Source organism: Syngnathus floridae, chromosome 8, assembly GCF_059516105.1.
Source record: "Syngnathus floridae isolate MCC-2025c chromosome 8, RoL_Sflo_1.0, whole genome shotgun sequence".
In the NCBI taxonomy this organism is placed as follows: Eukaryota; Metazoa; Chordata; class Actinopteri; order Syngnathiformes; family Syngnathidae; genus Syngnathus; species Syngnathus floridae.
The window spans coordinates 3,873,287-3,886,959 of NC_142420.1; the positions used below are offsets into that span (position 1 = coordinate 3,873,287).

Below are 13,673 nucleotides of genomic sequence, written 5' to 3' on the forward strand. Positions count from 1 at the left end.
ATTCACTCTCAACTCAGACAGCTCCCTGCAACTTTGGGCTGCAGCTTACAATTCTTTTCATAATGGATTAATCTGGCAATTATTTAGGTTTTTTTTAATTGACATCCGTTAATTGTGATTCAGTAATTGTTTGGACTGAAACCGAAAAAAAGGCCAGAATAGATCATTGTTTTCCGTAGTAAAAGCAAATGTTTTATTTTGGTTCAACACAAAGATAATCAGTACGCTTTCATGGAAGATTACAGAAATCGGATATTTAGCTGAAATTCTGAACATTTGGACAGTGTTAAAAAACAATTATCCGAACAAACCATCAATTTTCAAAAATAATTAAGGGTTCATTTGATAATTGGTTAGTTGTCGATTAATCGTTGTACCTCAATTGCTACTTTAAATGTGCTGCCACAATTAGTCACAGTTTGGGAACCCAAACTTTAAATCAGAAGTGTGAGTTTTTTAAAAAAAATTTATGGGGAGTCATCAGTGCAGGTAAAGTGAAGTGACCCCTTCCCATTATTGGTGCAAGACGTCAATTTCCCAGCCTTGTCGAAAAAGGGAAGTTTTTAGGTCCCATGGCTTGGTAGAGGAAGGATATGCAAAACAAGCATACAAAGAGCAGCTGCTGCAATACTTCCCAAGTCAAACTAAAAATGTTCCTGCTTTTGAGGTCGTTCGTTCCAGACTGAAACAGTGACGACAAGTGTTCATAAAGTTGACTAAAGTTGACATAAAGTTTTTGTTGACTCGTGTTGTCTGATTGTGCAGTGTTGTGTTGTTGCATGAAGGCATGTATATGACAAAAGCACTGACTGATTCTCTCGATCTACTATGTCAAAAGTAATTGCTACTGTCTACGACCAGATATTCTGATTCCAGGATGTCTGTGTGAAAACGCCCATGTTTGCGGCATGGCTTAACTGGGTTCTGTGTCAAAGAAAAAGGCAGCTGAACATCTGTTGGGCGTTGATACAATCTCTGTGTGAAACAATACTTTGGTGACCCTGCTACGCAACACATTCAGATAAAATTGACTGCTTTATATTAACGTTTGAAAATGCATGCACGCACGCACCCGCACATACACGCACATACACACACACACGCAAATGTGGCATTGGGTAATTCAGAGGAGAGGAGAGTTTGGCAAGCCCCAACCTTTCTCTACCCAAGCGTCCAGCCAGGCTGTGCTCCTTTACTCTCTCCCTCCCATCAGTAGACCTCAGGTGTCCGAGTGCTCCTGCTGTACATCAACACATGTTCCTGCGCCCCGCACAGTCGCTTCCACAAGGAGGTCAACTCACTGTCCACACAGGAGCACGACAGACTCAAGTGGTAGAGGGGGGTGCGTCAAACACGTCCATCTCGAGTTACACCCATACGCAGAAGTTGACACAATGCATGCGCCTTTGTTGACATATGGAGAGCTCCATTGTGAGCTTGAAAGAAAAGATGTGTTTCATTCTGCACTCACATTTATGCAAGCATCATGCAGAGCGTCACAGAGGAGAGGTGTAAGGGCACATTTTCAATTCCAGGTATCCATATATGAATATGATTGAAATGAGGGAGGAGAAGGTGTGTATATGTGTGTGGGGTTGGTTTCTTCAGGAACCTCCTCCATATTCATGCGTTTCCCAGGGGAACAGTGGATAGGCTATTGTTGGAGGACGCCAGTTGAAAAGAGAACAGTGAGGCTGGAAGGAGTGTGTGTGTTCATGTGTGCGTGTATGAGAGACACCCTCAAGTTGGAAGTAGCAAAGACCCCCAAAGTCCCTATAATGTGCATCATTAATTTTTGACATTGGATTCTAGTTGGGTGAGAAGTGACGTACATGATCATTCACACATGAACGAGGTTGAGGTTCGTCGATGAATTGAAAGACGTCGAACGCCGAGCCATGTGGCTGAAACCAGCTGAACAAGGTTACAAAAGTCTTCTGGGTTCGGTAACTAGTTTTCATGAGTTGTTAGTGGTTTGGTTGGGATTCAAAATGTTAATCGCTGGTGAGCGATGTTGCAACCTTACAGCTGATCAAAAATACATCAGCACATGTATTTGTACTTTACGACAGAGTATGACTTGTAAAACAAGTTCCTATTTCCACTTTAAGCTCCAACACTGTCTTCTCTCTTTTTGTCTGGTAGTTATGTAAAAGGTCCATTGGTGTGCAAATGTAGAGCTGGAGTCTAGACAATTTTAGTCAGTATTAAGGGACGTAATGAACGCAAGGCACGTCATGCTTCTGGGTATACTGTCCTCTTAAGTCCCACACGTCGCTCTGGCTTGTTCCTCAAGACGTGGCGGAGTCAGAGCGTAATGTGTAGGTGGCAGAAGTGCAGCAGTGCTTGGAGTCATATCCTCTGACAGGTACCACAATGGCCGACGGGAGGCCACCCAGGGCACACTTTCTCACGTCCTTTCCTGTTTTCTCTGCAAAGCTGCAATTAGACGCAGCGTGAGAACCTCATCCGTTAGCATGACCCGCTTTCCTTTTCGCCAAACACACAGATGCTATTGTGTTAATAAAGCAGGCTCCAGACCAGCCCTTTAGGGTGACACACATCTATACACACATTTTGATCAGGAGAGAAAGCAGAAAGAGAGGAACAGAGGTCAGCAATGTTTAAAATGTATCAAAGTGCTACTTCCTCTTTTCCCCCTAGAGACACAAATAAACAGAGGTTGGGAGGCGGCTTAACTTGGGGCTCACATGAGAAAAGTAGCACCAATTGATTGTCACACCGCAGCTACATATGTTAAAATAAAAAAGATATGCTTATGCAAAGTGATGGATTCATGAGCTAATAGCTCATTTTGTAGTCATAAAAGACTGATTTTTCTCCAAGTAGGTTATGTATAGCCTACTTATTTGTTAACTCCCCACTTCTTAAAGACCTTGGATGTTAGCTGTAGACAAATAACATCAACATCATACCCGTTGAGTGTTTTAAAAAGTGTAATGTCTTGCCTAAATTTACTACCAAGCCATTAAATGACGGTAGAAATGGTTAAAAAAAACATCAACAACAAAAAACTGGATTCCATCGTAGTGTAATTCCTCATTTTGCTGATGAAATATAAATTAAACAAATAAAATAGATTGTATAATAATATTCACACACAGTAACTCAACTATTTTATGTGCGTCTTTGAAAGATTATTTTTGACTGACTTATGTTGTATGGTTGTGATAAAGTTACAGAAAAAATATCGTTCATTTAGTAAATGTATTTTATTGGATAATGATGATAACATATTAAAATATTGAAATAAAATACTAAGCATTGAAATGAAACACCCCAAATTACCAAGGTAAATCAATTGTGCGGCTGAATGTAGAGCATGAAAGGCGTGTTCATGAGAATTTCCTTTACAGCTTCACTTTGGCAAGAGGCCACGAGCAACAGGTGTCTGCGGCATTCTCCTCTGCTTGTCTGTGTCTCACATTTTTTGAGAATTAGAAACAAAAAGATGGTAAAAGACACAAGGGGGAAACAGGAAGTGGTTTTGCTGCGGTGGCGGCAGTCCCTTGCGTGAACTGTCTGGTGCACAAACCCAGCCCTTGATCTTCCTCTCTCATCCTTCCTCATTTGGCCCTCCTAAATGCACATTGAAATGCAATATATACATTTATTCGTTTGGTGCCTCCACATTTGAATGACCTTCTTGATTAATATTATCTAACAAGTCCCAATGTGATTACTGTAATTGATAAGAACATTAATCAACATTGAAAAATGGTTGAAATTAAGTGCCACTCGTGCTGCAGCTTCCTCTGATGACATTGACAGCAGTGCTACGACAACTGGCAAGAGCATCTGGCTCTTGTTGTCGGTTAGACAGATTTGGATGTTACAGTGGAAATGATTGAAACCTTTCGTAGTTTTGATCCAAAATAAAATTCCAAAATCGAGTCTGCACACGCGCATTGCGAATATGGAGTAGTCCATTGCATAAGAGGGGAGAGGGACACACCCAAAACCATCACAAGATGTGTTTTTTGAGCTTGTGAATTAAGACGAAAGCAATAATTGCTGTAATTAGACAAAAACTTTATCAAATTGTCCTTATGAGACATTTTGGGCCCTCTGACTAAAAACACACATATTACCAGTAATAGACGACGGAAATAAGTAGTAAGTCTTCAACCTCACTGGACTTGATGGAGACATAAAACACGGTGATGGATGGTTGTCTTTAAAGGAAGCAATAAAAACAGGCCTCATCTTTCTTTATTACTGTACAGTGCAGCCTTACACTGCCACCTGGTGGCGAATTGTACATTGAATTACTGACATGCACATTCCATGCTGTCTGTCTGTCTGTCTGTCTGACTGTCTGACTGTCTGACTGTCTGACTGTCTGTCTGAGTGTCTGAGTGTCAGTCTGTCTGTCGATCAAAAAATTACTTATTTTTTTCCTTTTCCAAAACTTTATTTTAAATGCTCAAATCCCTTAAAACAAGTGTCAATAAACTTGGAAAAATATAAAGGAAAAATTCCATCATCCTTACCATTTCTTTTGTGTTACAGTTCAATGTCACCGTTCAGTATTGACAGCATACGTCGCCCCCGGAGGTCGGAGTCGCCCGATTCCAAAAAGCGGAGAATCCACCGGTGCGATTTTGAGGGCTGCAATAAGGTTTACACCAAAAGCTCCCATTTAAAAGCACATCGGAGGACACATACAGGTCAGTGCACACCCACCTATCTAATACGATTCCATAAGCTGAGTCCAAATAATTTTTTTTTTTTAAATTACCTTTATTTCACTGAGCTACTTAGTAGCTTTACAGGTGATGTTTAATGTAACATGTTAATTGTACAAAAATAAGTTAACTGCTGTCATCTGATAAAAAGTTCAAGCACTCCTCACCCCCATTAAAGCCATTTTGAACTGTAAAGGGTTAACCAAGTCAAGTCAAGTCAAGTCAAGTCTATTTGTATAGCCCTAAATCACAAGCAGTCTCAAAGGGCTTCACATAGACAAATAAATTGACAATTATTCTCAAAGCATATGAATGAAATGAAACAATGACTGACTAGGGAGACATTATAAGATGCTAAGTTTGTGTTTTTTTAGCGTATGTGTACTTCTGTGTCCGTTAGGAGAAAAGCCTTATAAATGCACCTGGGACGGCTGCACGTGGAAGTTCGCCCGCTCAGATGAACTGACCCGCCACTACCGGAAGCACACGGGCGTCAAGCCCTTCAAGTGCGCGGACTGCGACCGCAGCTTCTCTCGTTCGGACCACTTAGCCCTGCACCGGCGCCGACACATGCTGGTGTGAGACAAGTGAGAAATTATCAGAAGGAAGGATCCAGCACGCGCAGGGGAGCCGGATCTCCCTGGGAAATGTTCTTCAGCTGGCCTGGACACACAGGAAATAGATGGCGCGGAAGAAGAAAGAAAACAGGGTCAAATTGGGATCCTCTCGGAAGGAACAGTCAGGAGCTTTTATTGTCTTTTACAGCACTGTTTGGAAGTTTTTAACATGGACTCTTTAATCAGACAGGGGAAGAAATTGCAATTTTCAGAATATTTTTTGTCTTTATAATGTGAAAGACCCCAGAGTCTGGAGTTTTCTTTCTGCCATTTTTTTTAATGGTGATGGAGCTCCAGAAGCAGACCGGATTCGTCCGCAGAGGGCGCCACTTGATCACGGATGAATTCCTCTGGCCTTTGAATGAACCACCCGCAAGCCCATTGACACAAAAGCCAATGTTTTTGGCTGGACTAACTTTCAAATTTCATCATTTGACAAAAACTACAACAACAAAAATCTGGAGCCTCTCTGTTGGATTTTTGTGCTGTGATGAAGCAATCAGATCAAGTGCAATCTTAATGGTTACAACAGTATACACTTTCTTTAAATCACCTTTTTTCCTATCAGGGGCCACTTTAGTCCTCTGAGGGCCATACTAAATTTGTGAAAAAAATACCATCGGACAAATGTTTATTATTATTGTTATTATGTGTTATGAGCCTTTGTGGGTCAAATGTTTTTCGAGGGCCTTTTTTTCCTCAAGGTTTCATTGCTTGCTTTAAACGCTTCAGCAACATCGTGTACAGAGAACTTGACAACAATCATGATAAGGACTTTACTTACCTTACTTTTTCTCTTGGCTGGTTTTGGAATTTATGGATTTTTTTTTGCACAGCAGCACTTGACTTTCAAATGGCTTAATTGTTACAAAGATGGCAGCAAATGCACACACGCAGAAGACATAAAAAGAATGCATTTTGGTTACAGATGTCGTGTGGGTGATTGATGTCAAATTTTTTTCTCCCGTCTGTACGCACTGTTTAGCTGCCTCGGATGTCATCAATTACAAAATACTTAGTCTAGATTGTAATGAGAAGTAAAGTTGATGTTTTGTTACAGCCTTCATTAGCATACTTTATATGGACAAAAGTATTGGGACTACATAACACAAACAACCCTAAGTACAGTGGAGTCTCAAAATTCCCCACCTAGGAAAAATTGGCAAATGAAATAGTCTGGTTTGAGATGGAAATCAAATCTACAATCACCACATTATGAGATAGACGTGCGAACTAGTTGACCAACGTGCCATCCTACCGCAAAACATGTTAAATCAAAATTTGCAACATACTATCTAAAAACTTAAAATGTAAAACGTATATGAAATTATGTAACAATTCTACAACAATACACTTGCTAAGTGTAAATTGTAATCACCTACCTTGGGACAGTTGGATGTATAAGAAGCTATTGAAAACCAAAGAAAGAGACAAATGTGTGGATTCAATAATTTCTTCTATTTCAGCGACATTTTCTTCCAAACTTGTGTTGCATTTCCAAATTGTTTAGAGTATTCAAATTTGCATTTCCACTGTACTTAAAGATTTGATCATCCCCAATTCTTTTGCCCATAATTAACAAGAGAACGAAGAGAAAAATCACCAAAACAAATACCAATATCTTTTCCACAATATTTAGAATATACCATGGATGATTTTTTTTCCTCATATGAAATGCAGAGATGTGCTTGTTCTGCCCACAGTGTTAAAATAGTCAAGATTCTTTGATAGTGAAATATTTTTTTTTATTGGAGCCAAGCCAGTAAAAGGAATCAGTGACCTTTATGTTTGTGTGTATATGTATATGTGTATATGTACACGCACACACACACACACACACACACATACAAACGGACATACATAATAGCACCTTGTTAAAGGCCGACACCCATGAACACCCGCCCTCATACATATTAACCCCATGTTTAAAATGTATATGTTCGCTTTATTTATGTACTGTATATAATTTGTGCACATATCAATGTGTTTGTTATGTTAGTGACAGAATATCAGCACCTTGTTTGTTTACTATTATTAGTTTAATTTTTGTAAAATGATTTTGAATGAAGATGTCAATTTATAAACAAAAAAATGATCATCAATATCATATTTTATGATCTATATAATAAATATATATATAACATTTTATGATTGAGGGTCACTTAAACATGCTTATATTACTTTTCTTTGTGTACAAAAATGTTGTAATATATGTGAGGACGTTTTAAAGACGTGTGTATATATGAATATACTGTATACAGTATAATGTATATACGTACGTTGGCTAAAGAGGGCTCTTTGATTCGAGGTGCAGGATTTATACATTAGTCTTTTTTTCAGATTTTCATTCAAATTCAATTGTTGTACACAATCAAACATGGGGCTAAAGGCTGTTCAATTTCACTGGTTTGATTAGTGGTTACACAAAACAATACATATTTGACTTTACCTGATATTTTTATGTTAACCTGCGCCACACAACAGTTTGTTATTTCAATGTAAACTTTACTTAAATTTGTAAGAAAAAAAATGGTGCCAAAGTTGTTTACATAGCAGTTTCATTTTTTTTGTTATTTCACCAACAATAATAAGACCTTTTACAATTTTTATTTAGTATGTTTACATTTCAGCGTGTTCCACATAGTCATAGTTGCTTTATTTGTTCCAAAAGCTTACATTTTTGTTTGTCAACCACAATTTTGAATTATCGTAAATATGAAGTCGATCCAATTTGTTTGTTTATTGTTTTTCTGTTTACAATATTGAACAAAATATCAGATCAACAAAGAGTATTTTTCAAAAAACAAACACAAAATTGTATGGTTTATATAAAATATTAGGTAAAGTCTCTTGTATTAATCTATTTTCAATTAAATCTTTTGGGGGGGTTAAAAAGTATTCAAAACAGTTTTGTTTGTATACAAATACCACCAAAATTCCTAATCAGAATATGAATTTGTTTCATCTTAGCAGTGTTTTAAAAAAAAATACGTCCTGTCCTGACAGGGTGTATTGTATTTTCTCTTGAACATCTTTTTCAAACATAATTGTGTAACGGTAACCAGGGTCAAAGTTATGCAATAATAACAATGCTAATAATAATGTTTATAAGTAGTGCCTCGTGTCACGTTACTGCTCCGTGCAGCATTTTCATTTGATGGAATCATTTTTACATCACAAAGCAACAGTTTAGGGGGGAAAAAAAGCACAGACAACGATATGCAAGTCGTACTACCCATGTTTTTAATTGCAGTGAATTTTCCGGAGTGATTAGATGCGTTTGTTGCATCCTAGCACTAACATCATACACTGTTCATAATACACTTTCTTACAAAAAATATTTGATTAAATCAAATTTATTTTATGATCCCGCTAAAAAAGAAAACACAAGGAATCCTACTCAACGTAGATCGATGCCTTTTTTTCAATGAATGAGTCTATCGGTTCTATATTTACTTTACTCTCAATGTACTTTTTGATTTTGTGGTTCAGAAGAGTAGTGAAGCCGGCGGCTGTATTTCAATTTGCAGATACTTCGTACAGTATATGGTTGTTATTGTATTTATGTAAAGTGAGTGTAGTGTAAATAGCTTTCAACCTTATTTCCGATCTTGACGTCATGAAAAATGTGAGCTTGCTCAACAGACCACAAAAGGGAGATTTTGCTCACGGAATAATAACACAATTGTACTTTTTTTTTCAGCGGGGGGTGTCAAATCTTTAAAAACATGGTGCCCATTATTTGTGTTACTCTTTTGTTTTTTTTCTCAGAGTTTAAGTAGCCTATCCAGTCTGTGCTTTGTCTTCTACTTCTTCTGTATTTCTTTTTTTCAAATGGATGGAGCTGTGAAATTTAAATAAGTTGAAACATTTAAATGTATATTAAATGAATGGCGGCATGAAGGTTAATAAAATTGCGTTTTATATGTAATGTTTGGGGAATATGTTGTTATTCTTTTGTAGGCAAATTTACAGAAATGGAAACTAACTTTTAGTGCACCTAAAGTTTTCCAAATTGAAGGAACCTCAAGTCATTAAATTGCAATTTTTTTCTGAAAACTCTGGGTGGGGAAGGGGGAGATCTGCCCCTAAAGTCGTGTGCTTCTGAATTTCTTCAGATTCTCAAGAATAATTATACTCCAAAGTAGATCATTCTGAATTTCACCCATTTTGTTTTAAATTTTTGGCTGTTACCTCGAACGTGAGACATAGCCCAACAGTGGACGACTGTGACTGAATTTGAATATGTTGCCGTCCATGTTCTCCCCCAAAAATAACAGTGACCGCCCCCCAAAAAACAATCAAAATCCTTCCAAACTTATCAAAATTTAAACAAAAAGTATTCATTTCTTATTGTTCCTCCACCGGCTCGTCAAGATGGGCAAATCATAGCCGGTCAAAAATTAATCATCCAAATGATAATATGCAACATTTGTTTCTACTTGAACCTGGTACAACACTTGTGACCTTTGCTATGCATGGTTTTGGCATGCTCCATTCCTAGTTTGCCAGTTGGACCCAAAAAGTCCACACATGGTAAGCCTAAGTAGATAACAATTCATTTATATTCAAATTTGACCAAAATGTTCTGGATAAATATGCACTAAAAGTAAGGAATACATTTGATTATGAAAAACATACACGATATAAAAACAAGAAAGTTTTGCTCTTAAAAATGTCAAATGTGTTCACAAAAAAAGTTGTCCATAAAAGTAATCCTCCCACTGGGAAAAGGCTTTATTTGGTGTTTATTAATTAATTTAAAAATAATAAATATTTAAGAGCCACTTTGAAAAGACACTAAAAACGTCTGGCAGATGTTCACGTTGCCAGGTCCTGAGTGAAGAAAAAAAGGAAACACTTTGAAATTGCTTTTTGAAGACAAATCAAGGAAACAACACTTTCATCTTATTTGGAGCATGATTTAAAAAACACGTATGATGCCGGGACATGATTTGCTCCCCAAAAAAATGTGTCATCATTGATAACATTGCATGAATTTAAAATTTTCTGCTATTTAACACTTTTTACGCTATTTTTGTCTGAATTAGTATGGGTTGAAATATATTTTAAAAAATGAGGTGAGGCAACACAGAGGACACATGCACTTCTAAGGGGACCCTGTGGGACAGACAGGCCTTTGTATAAAGTTTTCCTGGGAATTTGCACTACCTTGTGGATTCTTGCCCAGTCAAGTGATACACCATTGAAAAACGGAGTTCCTGGAGATGTGAAAAATCCCCAACATTTTATCTGCAGGCTCAGCAAGCACTTAAATTAAACAGGCACAAAAAAAACAAGAATGTTAAATTGATTGTATTGATTTTGATTAGATTTTGGAGTATCAACTCTAATGTATTAATTCTAACAATGCAAATATTTAATTTACTGTCTTGAGTGGTTTGTCAGCTTCTTGCAGGAACTTTGACACACGCTTGGTGCTTTTGCCTTGTTGGTCTTCCCTATAGTCATGTCTCAGCAATAAAAAGCTGAGTTCTAATCCAACCTTGCAGCACTCTTCAGATCACAGTGACAGCGGCTTTAAAGATCAGCTTAACACAATAAAGTTGACTTGTCAGGCTTTTTGTTTGGTTCCCACACAAGATATGCAGTATAACGTATCGAGTAACCACTGCAAAGCTGACCTGACTGAACATGTCATCCAAATGGAATTATCTCATGAAGTGGAATACAATCCATTTCCTGAGATGCTGGTGGACTTCCAAAACAAACTTTCCCATAGTAAATAATGTCACTGGAATTAATTTCAGGTTGACACTTTCACTATTACGAAGCAATGTTTTATATTAATGATATTAACTGCCAAGCAAATATTAAACTACTACAAAATACAACATTGAGCCAATTATCCATTATTTAAATACTGCTTATCCTTAAACAACTGAATATTTAAATTTACAATGTAGTCTATACTGTATATCTCTATCGGCTGTGATTTTAAAATCAATTAGAATGCGTCATAAGGAGAACTTTCCTGAGAAAAATTCGAGAGCCACAATGTTTTTCCTTTATTTGATTCATAAGAAAACAAAGTTCATAAGGAAAATGAACTGCACAGATCTTTTATTAACATTTGGCTGACATCACCAGCAGAGGGCAATGGGAAGCTGCAGTTCATTTTCATTGCAGCTTAAACACAACTTCCTCCAGCGTTTCACTCAACTCCATTATCCAACAGTCAATATGCTCCACTTTTATGATTTTTATCATTATCTCGTATATGCTCAGCTGTAAGCTACTACTTCAAATTTGTAATTATTTCCCCTTATTATGTCTTTGCCAAGAATGTTTGAACATTCACGTTTCGGATTTATTATTACATTAAAATTATTTATTTTATTAACAAATTTATTCATATCAATTATTCTTTTATTAAGAAAAATCTTGAAAATATCTTTCTACATCCTCATACAACCCTTGAGTAACAATTGAGTTAGTTTTTGAACGCTTCTGACCTTGAAGGATACAATCAATATTTTTTCCTTAGTTTTATTTAATCTGTCATTTGGCTGCGTTACAAGCAGCACACAGCACACTTATCCGACGTGACACTCTTTCATTAGGCATCATTTCCATAGCATACAGCATTAGCCCTCTCCTGTTTGGGAAACAGCAGATGAGGCTAGGGTAGGCTCTCAGGGGAGAAATTGCCTATAATTTCTTAATTAAATGGAATAATTTAATTACAGTAACTTAGGCAGCATTCATCAATATAATTGTTTCTGGGGTGCAGCATTATAATTGAGCTTGAAATGAAAACAAGTCCATTTTGCATTTTCCTTGTGATCTTCCACCGTGTTGCTGTTTCTCTGCGGCATTTTTCCCTTTGATGGGCGGCCATTCCACAACATTTATTACAGCCATTTAATTTAAGCTCTCTACAGGCTCGGACAAGAAGACGAGAGATGATAGCGCCGCTCGCTGTTGGCCTTCTAATCTGATCCTCCCTGCTGGCCCTTCATAAAAACTCCAAACGTGCCGCCGCCGTCTCAAACTGTCTTGGATTTCACCACAATGGCGAGTCCAATTCATAACCCCCACCCTTAAATAATAAAACATAATTTTGCTCTAATCTGTCTCAAGAATGTAGCTCGTTTGAACTTGACAGTGCTCTGTCTTGTGCGATGGAGTAATTGCCCTCACAGGTGTCCCCTTGGTGGACAAACCTGGCCTTTGTTCACCATAGGGAACGTTGGCCTACAGAAATTCTTCTGCTGAACAAACTGATCTCTATTTCGGCACTGACACGCTCCTGTCAGTGCACTTGTATCATTCGGTCTCACAGTTTATTGTAATCTGATTGTGACAATGTTACTGAAAGTTTTATTCTGGTCCAGGGCTCTCCTTACTGGCATCTCACTATATTTATTCATCTTTAAAAAAAATTAAATAAATTAAAATAATGCATGCTAGGTAGAGTGACCACTCCAAATTGGCTGTAGGAATGGTCAAACTTATTTTTGAATCGGGCTGCATCATAGTCAGGGTTTCCTTCGAAGGGCCATTGAAATTGCCAACCCAAATAAATATCTGAATGTCTCAAATTATATATAGTGTACGGTACTCAACTAGTGAATGACAAGATGAATAACTAGTTTTCAAAAAACTGTTAATATATTTTAAAAATATGAATGGTAATAAAAATTGCTAGCAATAGATCTATTTTTTTAAAAGTGAAAACAATTAGTAATTTTAATATTGACATATGAATTTGATGCACAATTTGCCTTCCCCGGCCACATAACATGATGTGGCGAGCCGTGTCTGGCCCACGGCCCTTGAGTTTGACACCTTTCCACCAACAGTATCTACTCCGCTCCACTCTTCTCGGCTCTCCACCCAAAAAGAGTGCCCTCCACGCCCATTGCCACAACCTGGGAGCGCCTCCCCACCTCGCTAGTGACGTCACGTGACAGCGATCGATCACTTGCGCGCATGACACGCAAGCACGTATAAAAAGCTGATTGGTTGGCGGCTGCTTATTTCAGCCAGAAGACAAGCGTGTAGATACTTTGCAACTTGTAACTCAAAAGCATTCATTTGTGTTTGCAAGCAGAATAAAAGTAAAGCATTGCCTCGGGGTAATCACTGGCCTCCAAAATATTTACTTCACGTTTTAGAACAGGGCAACTTTTTTTTTTTTGTTTAGGACCACAAAGGAGGAAGTATAAAAAAAAAAAGCATGGAAAGTAGAGTTGAGTAGAATGGAGTAAAGTAGAACTGGCCAACTTTTCCCAGATTTTCAACACTGCCTGTACTGAGAAACCTGCCCGTCTGCTCAACAGCTGCCTGAGCTCTGGAGAATCATCCAGACGAATGAATTAGC

At 37.8% G+C, this 13,673-nt stretch overlaps 1 protein-coding gene across 2 annotated transcripts in view; it reads left to right on the forward strand.

The window, feature by feature from the left end:
• Positions 1-9,257, forward strand: part of klf12b (Kruppel like factor 12b) — a 62,715-nt gene extending 53,458 nt beyond the window's left edge. For both annotated transcript variants that reach the window (XM_088382082.1, XM_088382083.1), the window contains 2 exons: positions 4,534-4,691; positions 5,110-9,257. In XM_088382082.1, the coding sequence (XP_088238208.1) occupies positions 4,534-4,691; positions 5,110-5,291 (340 nt within the window). In that variant the 3' untranslated portion in view covers positions 5,292-9,257. The remainder of the gene's footprint in view (positions 1-4,533; positions 4,692-5,109) is intronic.
• Positions 9,258-13,673: the final 4,416 nt, after the last annotated feature.